The 22,816-nt window shown below is 42.9% G+C and overlaps 2 protein-coding genes across 2 annotated transcripts; one reads left to right on the top strand and one right to left on the bottom strand.

Moving 5' to 3' along the window:
* Nucleotides 1-3,838: 3,838 nt before the first annotated feature.
* Nucleotides 3,839-7,279, bottom strand: LOC127299703 (uncharacterized). Its single transcript, XM_051329723.2, has 4 exons — nucleotides 6,974-7,279; nucleotides 6,329-6,474; nucleotides 6,086-6,204; nucleotides 3,839-4,157 (listed from the first exon to the last, which is right to left on the bottom strand). The coding sequence occupies exons 1-4, from the start codon at nucleotides 7,198-7,200 to the stop codon at nucleotides 4,053-4,055; spliced, it is 597 nt and encodes a 198-aa protein (XP_051185683.1). The 5' UTR covers nucleotides 7,201-7,279; the 3' UTR covers nucleotides 3,839-4,052.
* Nucleotides 7,280-8,131: 852 nt separating this feature from the next.
* On the top strand, nucleotides 8,132-18,875 carry LOC127299701 (chaperone protein dnaJ GFA2, mitochondrial). Its single transcript, XM_051329721.1, has 18 exons — nucleotides 8,132-8,275; nucleotides 8,377-8,449; nucleotides 8,526-8,576; nucleotides 11,608-11,699; nucleotides 13,605-13,688; nucleotides 13,781-13,819; nucleotides 13,995-14,105; nucleotides 15,707-15,751; nucleotides 15,831-15,918; nucleotides 16,017-16,081; nucleotides 16,166-16,240; nucleotides 16,543-16,615; nucleotides 17,556-17,647; nucleotides 17,851-17,922; nucleotides 18,068-18,124; nucleotides 18,241-18,289; nucleotides 18,378-18,444; nucleotides 18,554-18,875. The coding sequence occupies exons 1-18, from the start codon at nucleotides 8,216-8,218 to the stop codon at nucleotides 18,642-18,644; spliced, it is 1,284 nt and encodes a 427-aa protein (XP_051185681.1). The 5' UTR covers nucleotides 8,132-8,215; the 3' UTR covers nucleotides 18,645-18,875.
* The last annotated feature ends 3,941 nt before the right edge of the window (nucleotides 18,876-22,816 follow it).

The raw sequence follows: 22,816 nt of genomic DNA, 5'->3' as shown, positions 1-22,816 counted from the left end.
ATTTGATGTATAAATCATGGTATATTTTTCTACATATTTGGTTCAACTTGACAACATCTGACTTCTAAAATAACTCACATGCACTACATTTTGGCATAGACGGGATTTATCGGCTATTGTGGCAAAAAAATGAACGGCTAGAAAAATCTTCTATCTCATCTCATTAATTTTGCCAAAAGGGTGCAACAGGCAGGCTAAGCCCACACCAGCCGCAAATAATGAAAAATTAGATTGCAATCCAACTAACTCCTAAAATACACCAAGCAGAAATGCACATACCCTAAGGATATATACAAATAGAATACTCCGTAGTATTATTTGTATACTTCAGTTTCAAGCTAGCTCTTATAAACAAGGAATTCAGAAGGCAATTGGCTTTGACCATGTTAGGTTAGGACTGACACATTCGTTTGACCATCTTAGAACTTATCTACAGTAGATAGTTATGTCCTTACGTGTCAGTAGTTGTAGCTCCATGTTTGCCACTAGAAAATTACAAAGTGGGTAACATGGCACTTGGAGGATGACGATGGTGACTAAATCAAGCTCATCGTTGTTGCTTACTTACAAGCTGGTTAATTACTTAAGTTAATGCACATTTAGACTACTATCTAGATGGACTAATGCTTTATTGACAGTTGCTTTAATCATGTAAAAACATTTGATTCAATAAAACTATATGCAGAGTACTATCTTAGATTCTTCTGTTATTGACAATTAATTCAATAAAAAGTAGGTTTATATTGGATTCATACTCAGAAGTACTTTTTTATATATTTCTAGAATACACCATAGAAAGGCTTATCGAAAGTACTTTCTTTCATTTTTGTGGCAATCAATAATACGGTATGCTAATAAAACATTTATGGCAAATATTCGAATCAAACAATCAAAACACACACTATACATACTACGGTACTATTTGGCAGAGGACGAAGTACTATGCTCCGATTTTAAAATATTTATATGAATTTTGGAGGAAAACAAACATGAGGTCTTACCCATGGTGCAACCTGTGTTTTACCTGCGTGACATGTAAACAACATTTTCGATACATAACATTTCGCTCTTTTTCTTATTCCTAATGATTTTAGTCACTGTGTTTCAAACGGGATTGTATAGTGTAGCTCCGGCAAGAATTTTACAGGCAGCTGGCAAGGTAGGCATGCACATTTTTCTCGATTAAGCGACACGTGGGACACGGCATCAACCGGGCAGAGGAGAATGTTGTTGGCGCGAATGTAGCGTACTCCTACTCCATGCATACTCCATGGCACGCTTGAAGATGTTCTGTAAACGAGAAGCACACGATCGAGACGTGTTGCAGCAAAACGAAAAGAATCACCAATAATAGCACCGGCACCCACTTCTAGTGGCCACGTGTCATAAGGAGATGTGTTGGGTACACTAGAGCAGAAAGAGACGCACTGTTCACATTATATGAGTTTTGACCAAACTTCGCTATCGCTTTTGAATTTTGATCACATCAAATGTAAGCCAGCCGGGTCCTCTAATATTTGTTGGCCAGTCTCTCATCCACGTGTCCCGATGTGACTGACACCTTGGAACACCGTCATGCGACATGGTTGATGCCACAATCACGCACGTGCAACGTAATATAGAAGTACTGTGAGCGGTGGATAAATAAATGGAGCTCCATTTTCGTCATGGCTTAGCAAAAAAACAACCTAAACCTAATTTGGTGAAGGTAGACAGGTTTGATAAACAAATCATTAGGAAAAGCAAAGGTGTCACGGATGAACCTGACATTCCTCGACGAATTAGGGATAAAATAAACGATGAAGACATCACCAAAGTGCTGCCGACATAGACAAGACATGCCACAAGAACAATGAATCTCTTTTGGAGGCTTTCTGCTTCCCGAATTAACTAGGTTGATCCGCTAGTGGTTTAGCTGTGCTGTGTGCGTGCAAAGTCAGCTGTTTGGCTAGACGAAATACAAACAGTGTCAAGCGAGTAAAGCTAGGGCCATCTAATTAATTATATTTCCTCCTTTCACAATTACCTCGCGTATTAGGTTTAGTTCAAACTAAAATCTGCAAATTTTGACTAAGAGTAGAAGATAAAGTTATATCAACATTCATAATATCAAACGCATATAATTTATTTTTACGAAATCCCACCAATTATTAGTAATCATCAAAAACAATATAAATAGCTTAAAAAGTAATAAAAAATACAAATAGGTACTTGGACCGTCTAACTACAGATACCAACATAAGCCGAAGAATCGGACAAAGCTTGTCATGCTAGAGCTCATTGTAGTAAACAGACGACAAGTCATCGTGCTAGCCCCCCCAAAAAGCATGCACCAAAGCAGTAAATCATCACAAATGATAATAACCGCAAATCGGAAGAGACACATGAACGAACACGAAAACCGATCAGATTCTAGAAGATCCGTCGGACACACAACTTTCTAACACATTGAATTTTATAATATAGATGTTGATATTATTTTCTAGATATATAATTAAACTTTAATTTTTTAACTTTAACTAACCTAGAACACGAGGTAACTGTAAACGGAGAGTGAGTATTAATTCCCTTCGTGCGTCTACGGTCGATAGCTCGACCTATCCATCCAGGATCGGGACAATGCATCTGGAGACCATGTAAAAAGCTTTACCGTCCTCGCATTAAGATCCAGAACATTGCGCCGTACGAACGAGAACGACTACGACATGTGGTCAAAGGAGGTATGACAATCTGCTTTTGCTAGCGGCCTCTATTAAGTTACTACGTGGAGATGCACCTAGACACTCGAAAACATTCATGGAGGTGGGAAAGGAACATGCCGTTCTCTCTTTTTATTCACTCATTCTGTTTTAGGGGCCAAGATTGGTACTAACTGCACGTGTAAGTGTTGTGTTGAGATTTTTGTGTGCTGGTCTGAACCACACAAAAAAAGTCTGTAAATTAAATGTCGTTTAAAGGGACAGGTTTGTGTTTCCCGGCCAAAGACGACCAAATTATTCTTCATAATTAATGAATACGGCCAGCCTTTCTGGTTCACATAAGCAAATCTCCATCGACATTGCTACATGGTGGTTTGTCAGCATGTCATCAGGTCATGTCTATCTGAACGCCAAAACGCTCACATAACTACAAGACTGAGTGAACTCTCTCCGGAAACCATTTCTCTCAGCTGACCCTGAACCCAGCCCCAAAAGACAAACTCGAACTCAGAGTCCCAGAGGCTATCGAGCCTCAAAACCCTTTTGGATAATGAAATTCAGGGAAATTTTGGAAGACAGGAACTTCAAACAAAACAATACATTTCCCGGATCAACGAAAAGATTTCGGAGGGGTACATGGATGGATGGATGTGGCCAGCCTGAACTGAGGTCAGACGCCTCAAGCCGTCAAAACAACCAGGACGTCAGATGGAGTAAACCTTGTACGGTGAAGTACGGCCAAAACCAGCAACAACATCACTCGCTCTCGAAACCTGATAGTGATAGGTGACAACCTGACCATCAAACATAAACAAAAATTTCTACTTGCATAACAGTTTGTTGGACTGAAAATTGCAGGTCAGAGCTCCCAGCATCACAAAACAGGGGTTCTGGCACCGGCAGATGATTGATCGTCACAGAGAGAACAGCTCTGACCAGTCAAAATGACACTGAAAGAACGTCGATTTCAAGTCAAAATCTGATAAAGTTGCTCAACCAGGACACCTGAAGAACTACATGAATTTCAACCTGTTTTATGCCAACGTCACCAGAAATTCATGGTTCACTTTGTGAGGTTAAGACTCGGAAAGAAAAGGACACACTCATGGAGTCATACTCTTTTGCGTTTATCAGATGAGTTCCTGAAAATCAGAACATGGACTGAGCATGATTTTGTTAAGATGGTTTCAAGATCAGCGTCTCTGTTCTGTGACAACAGACAAGTGAGCACCACAATATAATCCAGCTGCTGCCTCAACTTCGCACAGTTTCCTGGATACCACCAACCATCCACATATTAAGTTAAACTAAGAATGATTCTGCCTCGTACAGTCCTCACAAGCAGCTACGGAGTTAGTAAAATGAGGTGTAGTATGTGAGTTTCCGCTTGTGCTGTTTCTCGAATGCAGCGATCAGGTCATCAATGATTTCCTCCCAATCATCATGCACCCCTTCAAGCTGGAAAAAAGGCAGATGTGTTAACTCTCAAGTTTGACAAAGTGCATGCCTACCATGTGCAAACTAAGGTGCGAAATAGGGTATCACAAGCTTTTCAACAAAAGCATGACAAGAATAAGAATACACACATCAGATTCCATATTCCAATATCGCATTGAAAAATCCATTTACAATATGCCATCAGTATACCAATATCTTTGCAGCACACAGTTAGCATATTAGGGATAGCATAAGAGCAACAAGGCATTCTGCATATTTATCACACCACTGATGTAAGAGGAAACTCCATTAAGTTGAGTGCTAAAGAATGTCCAAACACAGGTTTCACTGTGAAGAGGATATTTCTGAGGATTCTATGTTATTTTTCACGGAAAAGACAAGTGTACAGATTTGTTCTCCTACATAACTGGTTGATGGCATCACTTTATTTCTAAAAATACAACACCATTTAAAATATAGGTATGCAATGAAGATATGAGCATCCAAGCAGAATATTAAAATGTGGACAGGAAGTATCAATCCACAGAAACCACTAACCTAACACACATGGGAATATGGTATACATGTACGACTGGACGGATGAATTTAATTTCTGGTATTTGAGATCATTCGGTATTCAAAATATTTACCCTTCTATACAAGCCTAGGGACACATGAAGGTGGTTAATATGATGATGCCAGCGCAGTAGGAATTCACTGACGATGGGAAGGATAGACCTGATTCTAGCTAAGGTAAAGACAATGCTTCTTAGGGGTCACAAGTAAATAATACTATGTGAATCCTTTTTTTGCGGGGAAATTTAGGGCTTTATTCAAACAGCACCAGTGCAATCAGCCTGGATACTGGTAATCACGAAACTAGAAACTATGTGGGGAGTTCATCCAGCAGCTTGTAACCTCCAGAGTGCAAGCATGCTTGCCACAAAGGTGGCTGGAGTGTTAGCTGACTTCAATACATGAATAATAATATCAAAAGACAAAAAAGAAAAAGCTAGCCCTTCAATCTCTTGTATGATAGGCGCTATGACAGCGCGAGTACCCGTACACGAATCCACATAGCCTAAATGGTTGTTACACAACCTTGTCGGTGTTCTTTCAAGTGCCAAGTTGGCAGGGGTACATGTTACACAAGAGAATACCCATACAGTAACATTAACAATGTCATCAAAGTCAGCAGGAAACTTGGATTGGCTGATTAGGTGTATTGTCATAATAAATCCATGCTATTCTTCTAACATAGTCTTATAGGGCATGGAACTAAAATCACGTGTGTTTCGACATTGGCCACTCCATGTCCTACTGACATGAGAAATGGAGTGACATATCCTGAAACACCGACCATTGGATCGGCATGTCCTAAAAATTTCACATATTTAGAATATGAGGGTTTATATCAGCTCCATTGACCTTCATAGTGATTGAGAATTTGAGATGCTAGACTTGATCAAGAATAGTTCTTTATTGATGGTTATTTTCTGTTTCATCACAAACGATGTACCTGCTTAGCAAGAGTAAATTACCAGAGCCTTTCTGTCCATTGCTGCATGTGGATTGGCTATGCATCTAGGATCACGTATGATAACTTAAGTGCCATACCTATTCTTTATCACAAAAAGGTGCTGTACAAATTAAATAGATACTCTCTAGCTTCATCGTAATTTACTACAGTATTTATTTACTTGAAAATAATATTTTCTACAATTTCAGATTTAAAGTATACACAGACCCGATCCCATTTATCATGTGGTGTCCTAAGTGGCCAGGAGCACTATAAATTAGTTCATCACTATAGTACCAATCAGCCCTTTTCTTACAGGATACATTTCCGGAAAACCACACAAACATGTGTATTTATTGGTAATTAACAAACCATGGAAGGAGTAAACTATTATGCATGCTATATTATATATGCTATGCCGTTTGAATACCTTCTGGCACAAATCTAAAGCAAGCTTCGCCCCAACACTGGCCTCTTCATGGTTATCTTTCACATCCATATTGATTATCAGCACACTCTTAAATAGCCTTGGCTCACGGTTATTCATATCTGAACACACAAATGCCAACGAAAGTAAATACTAACACAACCATGTAATCGCACAGACTTACAGTGATTAAACCTCGATGCATTTTTTAGACCAAAAAGTGCCCAGCACCTGTTAGTTGCTTACCTTCAACTACTAAGTCAAAGACTCTCTCCTCAAAGGTGAGTATCATATCAAACACCCCATCGCCCGCGTTATCCTGCCACCTCTGTGGCGCCAGCTTCACACCGATGTTCCTCTTCAGCATTGGCAGCAGCCCGTTCCTCTTGTACCTGGATGGGTCACAGCAAATCCATACTGAGCACAAGAGAACACATTGACATCACGCTAGACCAATCAAGAGAGGAAATATCTCTTCCAGTTATCTCAATGTTGTAAGAACACAAACGAAAAAACAAGGGGAAAACTCAATGCTGCAACTGACATTTCAAAATCGAGAAAGCAAAATTGCAAAAACCTAAAATGGGGAATAAGTAGTAGGGATACGAATCCTATGTAGAAACCCCGGATATCCACAGATCATTTGCACAATTTAGCTTTTTTGTTCCAATCCAACATAGATTTCTTCTGAATCCCATCCAAAATCCTCGAAGGGACAGGCCGTAACAGTCGCTAGTTTCTTTCCAACAAACACAAGAAAAGCCTCTCCGAGCACAATATCACCGAGCACTTCTACTTTATAAAATTTAATTTAATACAAGCAACAGGAAAACCTAGTGTACAGCTTCAAAAAATTATCAGCAAGCAAGGAGCGATTAGAATAGTACGGACAAGTCGGGGTCTTTGCGGCGGAGGTCCTCGTAGATGCCGCCGTAGGGGGTGCCGAAGTCGTAGACGTTCGGCTCGTGCATCGACGGGCCCGGGAGCTTCACCTGGGAGCCGGTGCCGTAGGACTCGACGTCGAGCGCCGCGCGGCCCAGCACCGCGTGCGCCTCCATGCTCCGGTTCATGTTCGACGAGCACACCATCGCGAACCTCCACCTCTTCTGCGCCGCCATCCCCGCTCCTCCGCCGCTCGAGCGCCCGCTGTTCCTCGCCGCCGGCAGGGTACAGAGCACTGAGTCTCCACTTGTGCCCTCGGCCCGAGTATGACGTGTGCGCGTTTGCTTCGAGATTCGGGCGCAGAGAGCTGGAGCTAGGATGGGCCGGGCCGCTGCCAAGAGGTCCAAGACATAGTCCATCTACCCTATGAGTATCTCTAAGACACTAAGTTCAAAAACTGATTTAACCAATCTGGAAATTGACGAAGTTATCACAAGCGGCCCACCATTAATGGAATGTCATCTCCCACAGAGAAGATCATTTCGCATTTATGACACACGAAAGTGTCACAAACTGATCATCTTTTTCGCTTAACTATTATGAGAATTAAAATGATTTATAGATCTAATTTTAAATTATATGTTAAATTGGTAATGAATATACATCTTTTCATTTTTTTCATTGAACATAACAAGTGTAAATATTCTCAAAGTTATGGTGTTTGTTCTAGTTGATTTGAAAGCTAAAATCTAACTCTCGGGGTGGTACTATGCCATTATCTCCATTATTAAACATGATATACTCTGTGCCAAAATAGACATGCCTTTCGATGTTGATTAAAAAAAACAGGCTCATGATTCGAATACCGTGCTCGGTAAAATGGGAAAACAGAGCACATAACTCTTTTTTCATTTTTTGTAGATATATATTCATATTAAAAATGCTACCGATGATACCAAGCTAAAATTCAAACTCAGTCGTGCCCATGAATCAAATATTCTACTCGAAAATGCATATATTCATCTTGAAAATCCAAATCTTCAACTTGGATATTTTTGTGAATCCAGACGTTTAACATGAAAATCCAAACCTTATGCCTAGAATTGCATTTTTCTTTAAAATGGTTTTAAAGTTTTTAAGATGATGCCCAAAAACACTCACAGCTAAAACCCTGCACGTTTCTTCTGTGTAGTTTCTGCCTTCCGCCGGTCGTTTCCCAGCACAACGTAGGGTTTCCCCAGCTCCGCCCACATGGCGCGCGCCGCCGCCTCAAGGCTCGCCGCCGCCGCCGCGACCTCCTCGAAGTCGAAGGTGAGATCACGCCCCACTCGCCCCTCCCCCGCTTCCCCTCACCGCTTCTCCTCCCATCCAATCCCGACCCTCACGGCTAACCCATTTTACCTCCATGTCAGTTCGAGGTGTTCTCCCGCCACCTCGCCGCCGCCTCGTCAGCGTGGGGCGCCCCGTCGCGGCTTCCCGCTCCAGGTCAGTCGCCTCGGTTTTAGTTCGATACTTCCGCATGAATTGTCCGAGCAAAGCCTGATCCGGTGAAATTGTGCAGTGAGGGAGAGGAGGAGCCCGAGCTGGTGGTGCCCGAGCAGGTCGTTCCATGGTACGCCCTCCGGTGGATTTGATGTGTTCTGTACTTCTGCTGTGTAATACCATTTTTCATGTTCCGTTGTATAACAGTTTGTCATCCTAGGTGGTCATGCTTTAATTTTGGAAACTAAATTTCATAAGAGTCGAAAGTTGGAAACCGAAATTTAGGTTCCTTTTCCATTTGATGTGCTTCAGTTTGCTTGTTTTTAAGCGTCTGTGGCGGTAGCTGCTCTGTTTAGTACATCAGATTATAGTTGCATGTACTCTGGTTTTCAGTGGTTTTCCTGTCACATTGCATCTCTCCTAGAATGCAATATTATATACGTTTTCTACTTGTTCACGACAAATAACCCACTAACCGAACACCTAAGCCTCTCAACCAGACGAGATTGTCACACTTCACCGCTATATTAGGACACAATAAGCTAGTGTGCCCAAACACCTAAGTTTCTAAAAGCATCTCAACTAAACAAGATTATCATACCATACTTTACTTCCGGAAACCAATGTCATAAATTTGAAAGTAGGATACCAACTTTTGGGCTCATTTCATTATTACTGTACTTTAGTTTGCTAAGCTTCATTGAGAGTAGCTCTTCTGTTTAGTACATCAATTTATAGTTGCATGGATAATTGTACTAAATCAGCGGCAACTAATATGGAACGGAGGGTGTACTTATTAGTGATTTTCCTGGCACATTTTATCTCTCCTGGAATGCATAATATATCCCTTTCCTACTTGATCATGGAAAATAAACAGCTAACTGAACACCTAAGCATCTCAATCAGACAGATTCTCATCTTCACATCTACAGGAAAAATAAGCTAGCCTGCCCAAACACCGAAGTTTCTTAAAGGCATCTCAATTGAACGAAATTATCGTACCTTATTGCAAAGACGAACAGATCCTTATTGTTATTTGGCAAATTATAACTGAAGCCATGAATTCTTATTCTGGCTCCTCTCAATCTGGGCAAACAGCATTTTTTCTATCGGGTCCATACTTTATGATTCTTATGGGATTAAATGGTAAACGTATATGTGTCTTGGTACTTCTTCTTTGCAGCAAACACAACCTATCAGCGTTAGCTGATCAATCATATCCATGCTAGCTTGCTAGTCCAGTGTTGAACACTTTCCCTGATTCACAATGTCCTACATATTCAAGATTTGTCAGTTTGCAGAAGAAAAAAACTATGTCTTATAAATGATGGATATTGCTTTATACCTTGTTAGTAAGAAAAAACCAGATAAGTTAGACCTATACAGGGTTGTTTTGACAGTGCTGCATGCGAGCTTCATAAAACAATATGGACACCATGTCTGCAGCAAGTTTTATAGAAACGAGTGATTCGAAGATGCACTATTCCCGAAGTGGCTAACCAAAATAATTCCCACTGTCCTTGCCAGGTTGATATTATCATGTATTTGAATATAATATATTCGTTTCACATGCAAATGTAATTGTTAGAAGGGTCGAAAGTTAGTTTTATCCATTTGTACCTCTGCCATTCATACTATACAAAGTTAAGTTATGCAGCTGGTAGACACTGTATAATCTTCCAAGTGGCGCTTGTTGTGCTAACTGCACACAAAAAATAGCATTGCCAAATTCCTAGTGAATTGCTGATAATGTATTAAACGTAAACGGAAGGCTCATTTTCTTTCATCTTTTTTTCCAAGTATGAAGGGCAATAAGTGGCAGTTCTGTTTGACTCTAGCTTCCTAGTGGGCCAGTGAGCCTCTTTGATTCAAATGAATTCTGTACGATTACAGTTCTTAGAAATTCTTCCTATACTGGTAGTTTAATCTGTAGGAATTAGAAGAAGTCTTAGAAGTCGTTTGGAAGCCAGGCTTTCCTTTCATTTGTAGCATTTTGAAATGAATACATTTCATTTACATTGTAATTCCAGAAATGGACACTTGTTTGGTTGCCACAGGAATTGTAAATGACAGTAGAATTCAATATTGAATTTGTAAATGGCTTCCATGGAGAAACGTGAATGACAGGTTTCAGCTCGGAATTGTGTTTACACATGGCGTCATTTTGCTGGATTTCCTAAATGAAATGATGGCCCAATTCTGTGGCAACCAAACAGCCCACCTATGGAATTCCAAAATGAATTCCAGGATTCCAGACCCAAATGATGGATACCAAACGACCTCTTAGGATTTTTTCATACGTGCCACTTTGCACTTAATTCCGAAGATTTTTTCCGTTGGGTCTAACCACTTAAACAGATTCATATGGCTAGTGACTTTATGTTTCTTATGATGTGATTGCACACACTTCGGTTTGCGAGCATGTACGGCTCAATAGAGCAGGCCATACCAATCCTGCACTTTTCCTATTTTAGGGTATCTGAAATTATGCAAATCGGAATAGCCCTGAAAGCTGGTCTCATGCTACTGGTCTTAATAAGATTAACAACACTTAACCATGATAATGTTTAAAAGAAGTGTCCCTAGGTAGGTGCTCGCAGGCGTGCAGCAGCATTGATGTGGCAAGCTAAGAAGATGTGAATCTGGTCGCCACTAGCACTGTCATTCCTGTTTAGTACTGTTGCTCATGCAACCGTGGTGGCTTAGTTGTTGGTGGAAGCTGAATAGCCTGTTGCTGCTGCTCTCACTCAGTCGCCTAGGCGAGCTATGCGCCACGAAACGCCTGCCTAGTGCCTTTTGAACCTTGACCATGATGATATATGATGTATGAACTACAGAAATACAAATACTCCCTCCGATCCAAATCCATAATAAGTGTCATGGTTTTAGTTCAACTTTGAACTGAAACCTCCACACTTATTATGGATCGGAGGGAGTATTATATTTATGCTTGATTTCATCATTTACCAGCACCATATTTATCTTCACCGTTTGTCAGACACAAGAGCTCTACCTTGCACTTTATAAAGTGCAAAAGTTTATATCAAACTTACTTTTTAATTTTGATTTATGAGTGTGATTACCTTTGCTATTTTTTTTTTGGTAAATTTCATGTTTCTTTTGATTATATCTATGATAATAATTTATTTTGCATGTTTTAGCCACAATGAGGGTGGATGCAAGGGATTACTACGATGTGCTCGGGGTGAGCTCGGACGCTTCTGCATCAGACATAAAGAAGGCATATTATGGGGTCTGTATTTTTGCATCACTTTGTCTCATTTAAGACTTAAGCTAACATTATGTATTAGATATAACTTGACTAAATTTGGTTAACATGAATTGGGCCCGTACCAAATAAATGAATATATCTGACATGTTTGGCATGCCATCTTATTCTTTTGTTAGCTTATTAGCTGTGCAGAAATGTACTATAATAACTGATTAATAACACTACCTCTGTCCATAAATAGATGTCTTAGATTTGTCTAAATTTCTGTCTTTCCTCTAATCAAAAAAAGAAAGAACTATGTCCAAAGCTGGTTCAGGATCTGCTACTTCATCTTACGACTATTATTGGGCGTAGCTCAACACGCTATCCCACTTAGTTTTTCTTCCTTCCGTTTGGTACTCCTTACACAGCGCCCATTTGTTTCTCGCACGGAAAGGCAACGAAGTTAAGTTTAAAAAACCGCAGCGGAGTGGAGCAGCCGCGACACGAAGTTCCTTACCTTAGCAAAATAGAGAGTGTGCCGAAGCTTCTAATTATAGGCGGGCCCGGCCAGTAGCCTAGAAAGTACCCCTCGTACCGAGCCTGAACTGTGCCAGATTCTACTTTGTTAGTGCCCTCAGCATCAACTGCATGACTCACACGAGTGATTAGCTGGTCTCCTCGAGCGCTCTTTGCAGCTTGGCCTCAGCTGTCTTTGGCTCCTCATTGGCTTTGTCTCTAATCCCCCTTCGGGACTGGATTCTCTCAAACCAAGTCTGGGTGAGTAGTCAGAGAAGGGAATTTCACTTCTGACTAGTCTCTGTGCTCTGTTCAGTTCAGTTCAAGATGGGAAAGTATTGCTTGTTTGGGGGGTGTGCCAAGGCTCATGCTGTGTTTCCCTCAACATCCACTCAGAGGGGGGCTCGCTCTAGAAACCATTGTTGTCTGCATAAGACAATACATACAGCGAAGTCAATGCATCGCTTACATCTATTTATGGACGGAGGGAGTACTTGGCAACTATGTGCTAGCTGGAATATTCCTTCAGGATTAGATAGCCGATACTTAGTTGGGAAATTTACTTTTTACCAGAGAAGGTAAAATCGTTACACCTAAGGTTTGTAAAGTAGTATGTTCGCTACTGGTGGCCGAGCTCCATTCGAACACAACAGCAGAAGCTTTCCGTGCCCAGCTTTCAGGGCTTCCGCAGAGTAGATTAGCATGCTGCCAGTAGCCTTTGCAGAAACCAGTATACTGATTTCGTAAGACCTTCTTTCTGCCTCCCAAATAATGTATTTCCTGAGGAGGAAGACATTGTTGCAAGAACATCTTTTGTTGTCACACGACATCTTGAGAAACAAGATACATTATTTGTCGTTCACCTTTTTTTAGCCATGCCACCTGCCTATCTATAGAACATAGCAAGAATCCAGAGTAATAAATATTAGATAATGCTAGGCCCTGATCACTGACAATGTTAGCCTGCAGTCTCTTCTTTAAAAGCGGTACATTTCATTTTTGCTACACTTTGTCATGGGACACACCTCAATTGAAATCACTAGTGCTAGTTTATGAAGCCAATGAATATAGTTGGGCCATGATGCATAAATACTTAACTTTCCCACATGCACTTGTCTACTTCTGTACCAAGCAGTTTTCTTTTCCTAAAAAGGGCACCAAATACTTTTTGGGCTAGTAGAAGAGCTACCTTTTCTCGATGAAGGCTTACGAACGAAGATAGTCCCCCCTCCCTTAGAGATTGTATGTCTAGAGGGTCAAATTCTTCTGATCTGTTGTTGCGGATCAACTACATTATGTCCTTGATATCTGCATGTCGTTTGATCAACAATCTTCATGATCTTCTTGTACTAGATAATCTGTCGTGTCTCCTATTTCTTGACATTTATTAGTTCGTCAAACTTTAGCTTAACTGGCATGCTTCTCCAGCTTGCAAAGAAGTTCCATCCCGATACTAATAAAGATGATACTGGCGCAGAAAAAAAATTCCAAGAAGTTAACCGTGCCTATGAGGTAGGGCATTTTAGTACATAATTTATTTTCTGTTTGGTGAGCCATGTTGCATGCTATCTAAAAGGTTGCTATTGTTTGTGATTTTCTCTCAGGTTTTGAAGGATGATGATAAGCGTGAAACATATGATCAGGTTCTTAATTTTTTATGCATGAAAATTAATAATATTCCTATATAAACTCCATGTTATGTGTTGTATATCTTGACATGCTTACATACTGATAGCATTGATTTCTCTAATCAGTAATATTCATTTTCTATGATACAAAATAGTTAGTGCTTATATGTTAACTATAACATGTCGGCAGCTTGGAGTTGAAGCTTTTGAACGCCAAGCATCGGGTGGTGGCCCAGATGGTTTCCCTGGGGGCGGTGAGGGCTTTAATGGCGATAATCCATTTAATGATATTTTCGGTGATGTAAGATGTCCTTTGATTTTATTTAGTACAAGTAAATTATTCCTTGCACCATTTTTAGGTTATCATAATGTCACCGTTACTTTATTGAAGTCATGGATGAGGGCAGAGATTTCTGCCATTCCATATAGAAGAAGAGAATTGATTCAGTTTACGAGAGAAGCAAGACCAAAAACCATACAAGACTAATTTAAATAGGGTAAACTGGGCAAAATCCATAACTCCACTGCCTCACACACTATCTAGCTAAGCTAGGTCTGAAGCGCCGCCATACAAAACAAACATGCAGCAATGAGCAATACACCTGCTGGGTCCCTGAAGCTGGAAGCCAACCTGGTCATGTCTCCAAAGTGACAACTCCAGGGAGGAAATGATAACAAGACTCCCACCATCATCCGATCTAGCTAATCACGCTGCGTTATTGGCCGGAGGATCCATAGGGTTGGAGGGGGTGGGGCTCCACGACAACGCCACCAAAGATGGAGACAACACTCTTGACCAGCATCGTCGCTGGCACTGACAAAGTCAGCCAAGTGCCACGACCACTAGCTTCTGTGGACCGCGCGAGGACAGTCCACCTTGCTGCAAGAGAGCTGATGTCCAGATCCCCGCCACCCACACGGCCAGAGTAGCCACACCACTAGAGAGCTGATGCCCAGATCCCTGCCACTCAGGCGGCTAGAGTAGCCAGACCTACCTCCTATATCCTGGAGCTATCAATTTCACGTCTGAACTCAACACTCCCCAGTGGCCACAGCCCCTCCAACGCCCACCACAGCCTGGCCATGTCTGCCCATGCAGCCTCCCACACCGGGAGAACACAACCGCTGGCACAAACGCACCTGGTTTTCTCTCGGTGCAGTTCGAGCGTCCGAACTCAACACCCCTCAGTGGTCATGAGCACTCCGACGACCACCACAGCCGGGCCACACACTCCAGAGGTGGCCACGTCTTCCCATGCAGCCTCCCACACCAGGAGAAGACAACTGCCAGCACAAACGCTCCTGGTTTCCTCTTGCTGCAGACTGGTTGCTGCACCCCATAGCCCTGTCTCTGAAACCCAGTGCCTCTAGCTCCCGGGAGGAGGCCCCTGCCAGCTTAGGAAGCAGGGCCTGCCGCCACTGCAAGTCTAGGCCCGTGGCAGCAGCAGAGCAGGAGACCGGGACGAAGGTGCTGCTCAGTTGCTCAGGTCCCCCCTGTGTTGCCTTGGGAGCGACATTGGGCTGTGATTTGCAAACTCAAAATATGTGATTACCTTCTATGCAGGGACTTCAAAATGTAATTAGAGTTTTTTAATAAATTGGGTGTCCATGTAAAATATTTTGCTACATATTGTGCTTTTTAATCTAATGCAGTTCATTTGTTCTTTGGTGAAAAGCATAGGCTTGCGTATAATTAAACATATCATGTTGTAGTTCTTCGATTTAATTATCTTAATGGTCTTCCATCTTTGAGTGGCCAGGCATGATTTGATAATATCATTTAATATTCGTTTTGCCAAGTTTTCTTGCCCTCCATTTCCGAGTAACTTTTGTTGTTATATCATTTAACTATGTGAATCATCGCGCATGCCTCATATTTTTACATTTTGTCATGTCAACCAGATTTTTGACAGTGCGTTCACTTCGAGAGGGGGCCAAGATGTTAAGGTTTTAGTTGTTCTTCATTGCAACGGTTAACATTATATTACACATATTGTTGCAATGCTTATTTTCATTTCATTTGTAGATTCCTGTTGAATTGTCGTTCATGGAAGCTGTCCAAGGATGCAGAAAAACTGTTACATATGAGACTGATGTTCTCTGTGGAACTTGCAGTACGTGTTATCACCGAACTCTTCAATTGTCCACACCCCCACCCCCACCCCCAGCCCTCTCGCTTTTAAGGCTCAAGTGTAACATTTGTTAATTGCAGATGGAAGTGGTGTTCCTCCTGGCACTGTACCTCAAACATGTAAAGCTTGTAGAGGGGCTGGTGTGGTATGTCTCCTTTTACATATTTGACAGAGTATTGTCACACCTAGATTACTTTCCTGACATTCAAATGTTGTCTTATGTATACAGATATTCTATCAGAAGGGTATATTGAGTCTTGAATCTACTTGCTCTCGGTGCGGTGGAAGTGGCAAAGTCGCGAAGGTACATTTGTGCTTCAAAGACATATTTTGTCTATGTGTTCCTCCACGTTTAGTTTGTATTGTCACATGAGGTGAACTTGCTGGCTGTTTCAGTACAGTCACATCACTACCGGTGAATTTTTTAAAACTATTCCTGGTAGTAAATCCTAAAATGTTTGCATTATGCAAGTACATGATATGAATTACTCAATATGAGTGTACACTAAATTGTTAGTCTCTGAACTTTCTACATATCATATATCTCTCATGTTGATGTTTCTGGGAGCCTAACTTAATCTGCTTTTTTCCATGTTACACTTGAAGAATTTTTGCAAGACATGTAAGGGTGAACAGCTAGTCAAGGGGAAAAAATCAGTCAAGCTTGACATAATGGCCGGTAAGAGTGACTCAGCTGTACCAATGCATTTATACACTTGATATGTGACACTTAACTTGGTAGTATGAATTTTGGTATGTGGAACATCCGGGTGTGTTTGGCTAAGGTTTTGCTTGCCCATGAATTGGCAAATGTTGGCATAAAAATGCGTACTAGAGTGACCCAAGGGGCATGCACATGCCAAAAAATTGGTAACCTTGCATGTAAGGTAGGGTATATTGTTTGGCCAGTGGCCACTAATCAAATATATATTTTCTGCATATTTGTCTGTCACTCTGCATGCTGTAAGGTGTGAACTTGTGGAATTGCAAGTAAGACAGTAACTTACTTAGGTGCAGATACCACTGATCCCAACCCAACTGGCCTACTTGACACAATGCAGAAAGTAAATTTCCCTTCCAGTCTTTCATTCATTTGCCTAAATGCTTCACCCGGTTGACCAGATTGATGTCTTCTCTCTCCTAGCTTGCCCTAAGAAAACAACAGTTCCAAAGGTATCTCCGATGGTTTTCTATTCCAAACACATGTGTGCTAAGCAAAGAGAATTTCAATGAACGAGCACCACATGCTTTTTTCTTTCTTTGGTTCAAGTCAGTGATATGTAGGCTCTCAGCCCTTACTTGAATTATCTGTCCTCCCTACAGAAAGAAAGCGATATTATACGAGTACCTACTTTTAAGGCTCTCAGCCCTCACTTGAATTATTTGTCCTCCTTACAGAAAGAAAGAAATTATGCCTAGCGCAAAGAAGCTAATTTTAAGGCAATAGCTCAGCTCACTGTCCTATAAAATGTGTTTCTACTACTTTATCGTTCTTCCTTTTCTGTTAATGTTTGAGTTCTCTTTGCTGCAAGTATGCATCAGCACAGGTTTATTTTGGAGTCTATGGAAATACTTACATTTTTAGCGTGTATTACATTATAACTGGAACACTTCTTCAGGAATTGATGACAATGAGATTATGAAGGTTCGTGGTCAGGGTGGTGCAGATGTTGAGCGCAATAAACCTGGTGACCTTTTTTTAACTATCAAGGTCACATTTCTTTTTTGTCAAATTTTGAGTTTTATATGTCAGTTCAATCGGTACTTCGCAATTGAAATTATGGTTCATTTGCAGTTGTTGCGCTAGACCGCTAGTTAGTCGGAGAAATAATTCCATTAATATCATTTGATGAAAAAATCTTCATTTGTAAGTGATTTTGTAAAGGAGCCTTAATCCTCATTTTCCTGTTACAGGTCAGAGAGGATCCTATCTTCCGTCGAGAAGGCAACCACGTGCATGTTGATGCCATTCTAAGCATGGCCCAGGTGCTGTTCTAATCAATGTGTATCAGGCTTTATTAGTAACTTTTTTTGAAACTAAATAAAAAAGTACGATGCAAATGTTAACATCATGCATCTATCCATATCTACTTTTGGTTGACGAGGAGCTCTAAAACTGCTTGGTATACAGGCTGTGCTAGGTGGAACTGTGACAATACCAACCCTCACCGGAAATGTTTCAGTCAAGGTATGTGTTGATTCTTAGTAAATTCAGTTTTGAGGGTTGGCACATGACGCATGTATTTTCCAGATGCTGCTATCTATTTCCAAAGGCTTACCTTGCATATTGTATTACCTGTCCAGGTTCGCCAAGGTACCCAACCAGGAGAGAAGGTTGTCCTGCGTGGCAAAGGTTGGTCATTGTGGTCACCTAAAAGGCTAAAACAGCACCTTTATCTGAATCACACTGTTAATACTTTTTCCCTCATTTTCTTTTGCAGGAATAAAGGCGAAAAATTCGCCATCTTACGGGAATCATTATGTCCATTTCAACATCAGAGTCCCAACGTATGCTTCATGGCCTCAACCAAATTCCAGTTCCACAAAAGAAAAGAGAAACAAAAAAAAAAATAAACACTCAAAAAATTGGCATTTTATTTTCTGTGTGCTTTTGCAGGGAGCTGACACCACGGCAACGGGAGCTGATGGAGGAGTTTGATAAAGAGGAGAGCAACGATGGGGTGAGAGTTGCTGCTGCCTCTGGATGAAATTTTTGTGCTCCTTATTCATTGATTATTGGCACACATAATAAGTCAGATAGCCCTGCTCGAAGGGCGAATACCCCATGAATGTTTGTAGGCGTTAGATGGTATGAGTTTTGCCTTGTATAATATACACGCTACCTTAACCGATTAGCCTATATTATTGTAAACTTCTGAAATATAGTCACGGACAACATTGTAACAACAGTTGGAAAACATTGTTTTGGGATGAGACTATCACTTTCTTTTCAAGTTTCAACATGAACAGGGGGACAGATGTATCTCTTTGAAGCTCTGCAAAAATCTCGAATTCGTGTGTTCACGAAGATCATGGGGAACTATGCACTTCTAATGATCTGTAGATATTGCTGCCACGTATAAATCTGTTATATATTGGACAGCACTACATTTCGACTACACACCTATTCCATTCCCACAGTCCATACTCCATACATCTGTGGAATGTTTTACTTTTTGATGATGCTAGGCGTCCTTGGGAGCAACACTTATAGCAGAAACCCACAAACGGCAGCTTGGCTTGAAGATAACCGCAAGCTGTAAATTCTTATATGGATAAAAATAAATTATAACCAAGAAAGATGATATCAAAGATGGAATTACTTAATCTCTTACACGATCAAGTTACTCGAGAGCCAACCACACGAAACCAGAAATCCTATTAATGTCTAATCTTTGCCCTAGCCATATTTTACTTGAGGTTGATGATAACGATCTTGTTCAACTTAAGATGTAACATTTTTTTAGTTGTGTTCTTTTTTGTGGAGTCTTGCGAATAGCTCCCCATACTCCAGTACAGAGAGCCTCTATTTAGGCAAATCTTCATATCTATTATCATCAAATGAATGGAAAGATTCAACCACACGATTTCTTCTAGATGCTCATCTTAAACTTGCACTTCGACTTGATCAATCTTGAATCGTTTCTTCTTTCTTTCTTATGCTGGTGTCTTGAAGTTACACATGAGAGCTCACACAATATTTTACTTCCAGGCATACTTGCCATACGCTCTTCAACACTTAATCATCTTTACTTTCTTCTTCCTCTTTCAACCCTTGAAGCCAACAAATGGTTCAAAGTATTGTCTATAAAAAAATATTAATTACCAAAATCGCACATGGGGCTCCATGCTCTTTCAGCAGCTCCTCGCCTCCTACTATAGCTTCTTCCCTCCCTGCTGGTCCGGCGCCTCCTCGCGCCTACGGCTTGCTCGCAAGCTCGTGAAATTATGTTGACTCGTAAAGCTTGCTTTCTAGACCTAGATAACATGCAAACTTGCGCAAAAGCGTTGGATTGACAAGCGGGTGAAGACGAGCATCTTCAAACTATGTGTAGAAGTTATTGCGCCCCTGCAGTAAATCAGCGCCGCGAGGTGGTGGAAGTAGAGCACGGTCAAGAAGCTTTGGCCCAATGGGTTCAAGTCGGACATGGGGTATTTCTTCAGGTCACGACTAAGGGCATCTCCAGCGGGCCGACATATTTCGGACGTCCGAAATGTCGTTTGAGTCAGCCCGCGGATGCGATGTGGCACAAGGCGATCGTTTGCGTCTTGGGTACCTCCAGCGGTGCCGACGCATTTTTTGACCGGGGACAACGTCAAGCTCGCTAATGACGTTTTACGTCCCGTCGAGTACTGCCGCCGGCGATTAACTATTCTCGCGTGACGACAATCGTTCCCGCGCTTTTCCAATACATTGGCAAGTTTCGTCGGCGTTTCGCGCGCGCCAACGCCGTTTCCCGCCCCGCCGTGGCTATATATGGTGGACACCGGCGGGGGCGACGGGCACACCTCAAGCTACCATCCATCCATGGCCGACCACGTGAATTGGGAGCATGTTGTTCACATGTGCCGCCAGCACCACCCGGAGAAGGAGGAGGAGGTAGCCGCCGTCGGCGTTGAGGCCCAGCAGCTGGACCTGGAGGTGGCGGCGGCGGAGGCGGCAGAGCGCGCGGAAGGGCGCCTCGCGGCGACCAGGGCGGAGATCGCCAACGCCATGGCCGAGCTCGTCGACGCCATGGCCGAGCTCGCGAAGGCGCGAGCGGCCATCGCGGCCCCTCCGGCCGACGCCGTCATCCACGACATCGCGGACGACGACGTCCCCGTGCCCATGCGCTTCGAGTGCGCCGGCGAGCAGGGGATTCTGCTCGCGTCCTTCGAGTCCCTGGCTGGGGATGCCCAACGCCGTCAGGCTTGGGTGGAGGAGGAGGAAGCCCACAGCTATGCGATGGTCATGGCTCGGGGGTTAATGTGCTCCGACCAGGACTCGCTCCAGCGTAGGGGCCCTTCTCCCGCGCGGGTCGAGCAGGAGAACAGCGAGCTGGAGGCCGCCATCGCGGCCAGGGACGAAGCGGTAGCGGCGGCGGCTAGGGATAGGGCCCGCTTCGTCGCCGACATGGCGGCGATCCAGGCGGCGATCCAGGCGAACGAGGACGCGGCGGCGGAGGAGGAGGAGGGATGGGCGGCGGCGGAGGAGGCCCTGGCGACGGCCCTGTGGGACAGCGCCCTGGTCGGCAGTGACTAGGTAAGCAAAAGATTTTTTCATTACTATTGATTGGCCAAAAGGACCATCTTTACAGAGATGGTTAGTCGAGTTAACCTAAAACTATAACGGCCGTGCCTACTCGCCGTCGCGCGGCCTACACCCTACTACTGGCCGCCGGAAGGGCCGCCGGCGTCGTCGAAGCGGGAGCGCTTCGCGCACTCCGCGCGCCGCGCACACCGGCGACTGGACATCTCATCATGCCGCCTGCGGCGTTCGAGGGCCTCGGTTTGAGTCTCCGCGAACGGCCCGGTCACTTTGCGTCGCCCCGCTGGAGCAGACCCCAGACGCATTTCCGATCACGACGGACGAAAATGGTCGCTCAGCGTCCGTTTGCGTCGCGCCGCTGGAGATGCCCTAAGGTAGCCTGCATTGATGAAGTATTCATCCAGCGCTTGGGTTGTCCTATCCCGGTTAAAAGCACATATGCAAAGGGTGGTATCCTCTCTGGGGCTTGCCCTGTAGCTCAAGTGCTCAGCCATGGTGGGAATTACTTCGAAAGTTGCAATGGGAGCCGAGGGGAAGGAGAACTTGTGCTAGTAGGAGATAAATGTGGACTGTGTGTTGTGTTGGGAAATGAAAGGAAAGAGTGGGATACAGAACATGAATGTATGTGAGATGAATCAAGGGTTAATGGCAAATAGGAGAGAGTGCCAACTCCCTGAGACGGGGCTGAAATATCACTTCACTTAGTTCACTAACCTCTACAACGAACTAATGGCACAACCACAATTTTCCACGTGAGGGTGGAATAAGGCAGTGGCGCCGTGTGGTCTTCGTCAAGAGAATCCAAGAGCATGGTCTGAATCTTAGTGGGAAAGAAAGTCTGCCTCATATTTTGTGGATTTAGGCATCTTTTTTTGGGATTTGATTTAGGGACTTCCAACATAAATGAATCTGAAAGAAAAAAAACATGGATTTTGGCTAGTTGAAAAATAGTGCTCACATAAAATGTTGACAACTCGAGTCAATGATACGTGGGACCCAAAGATAGATGGATCCACATGTCGTTGACTTGTCTGTATCTAGCTATGGTCACGCGTGCTCAACACAGTTGGACCCCGTCCAGGTAAGGTGGGCGGAAAAACCAAAAAATTAAAAAACGAAAAAGCCGAGACCAAAATCAATCGGAGATTTTTGGTAGGAATTTTTTTTAAATGAAATTTGAATGGTCAAATTGGGCATTGCATGTAAATAGACCAATAACTGAATCGACTTAACTTGCGAGCAGCCCAGTCCGACATTCTTCCCTCGCCCACTCCTAGGTTCCAGCAACTCAACCGCTTAAGTCAGAACTCTAGATTTTCTTGAGAAGTTGAGAGGGCGAGATCGTAGTTCCCGATGGATTAGTGATTCAGTTCCCTAGGCTAAAATTAGCAGTCCCGACGTGCCCCGCGCCACTTTGGCTAACCCTATAATCCCATCTGTCAAGCTGGTGAGAGTGTCGTCGTGCCTCTTGCCCGCCCCGCTAGGCCGCCTTCTACCGCTGCTCTCCGAGTTTGAGTTACACGTCAACGCATGGATGTAGCACGATCCGGTTAGCGGTCGGGCCGTCGGGGATGAAGCAGGCGCAACACCTACACGTTGATGTGAACATCGCTAGGGACAGTGGCGGACCTA

The sequence above is a fragment of the Lolium perenne genome, chromosome 5, assembly GCF_019359855.2.
Source record: "Lolium perenne isolate Kyuss_39 chromosome 5, Kyuss_2.0, whole genome shotgun sequence".
NCBI classification, from domain to species: Eukaryota; Viridiplantae; Streptophyta; class Magnoliopsida; order Poales; family Poaceae; genus Lolium; species Lolium perenne.
This window is presented reverse-complemented; position numbering and strand designations above follow the sequence as displayed.

Coding starts and splice junctions, on each gene's coding strand:
- LOC127299703 (XM_051329723.2), bottom strand. CDS start 7,200: ATGGCGGCGCAGAAGAGGTGGAGGTTCGCGATGGTGTGCTCGTCGAAC. Junction 6,205..6,328: donor CTTTGACTTAGTAGTTGAAG/GTAAGCAACTAA, acceptor TTGTGTGTTCAG/ATATGAATAACCGTGAGCCA. Junction 4,158..6,085: donor CTTTAGATTTGTGCCAGAAG/GTATTCAAACGG, acceptor CCTTTTTTCCAG/CTTGAAGGGGTGCATGATGA.
- LOC127299701 (XM_051329721.1), top strand. CDS start 8,216: ATGGCGCGCGCCGCCGCCTCAAGGCTCGCCGCCGCCGCCGCGACCTCC. Junction 13,689..13,780: donor AAGTTAACCGTGCCTATGAG/GTAGGGCATTTT, acceptor ATTTTCTCTCAG/GTTTTGAAGGATGATGATAA. Junction 16,616..17,555: donor CAAGCTTGACATAATGGCCG/GTAAGAGTGACT, acceptor ACACTTCTTCAG/GAATTGATGACAATGAGATT.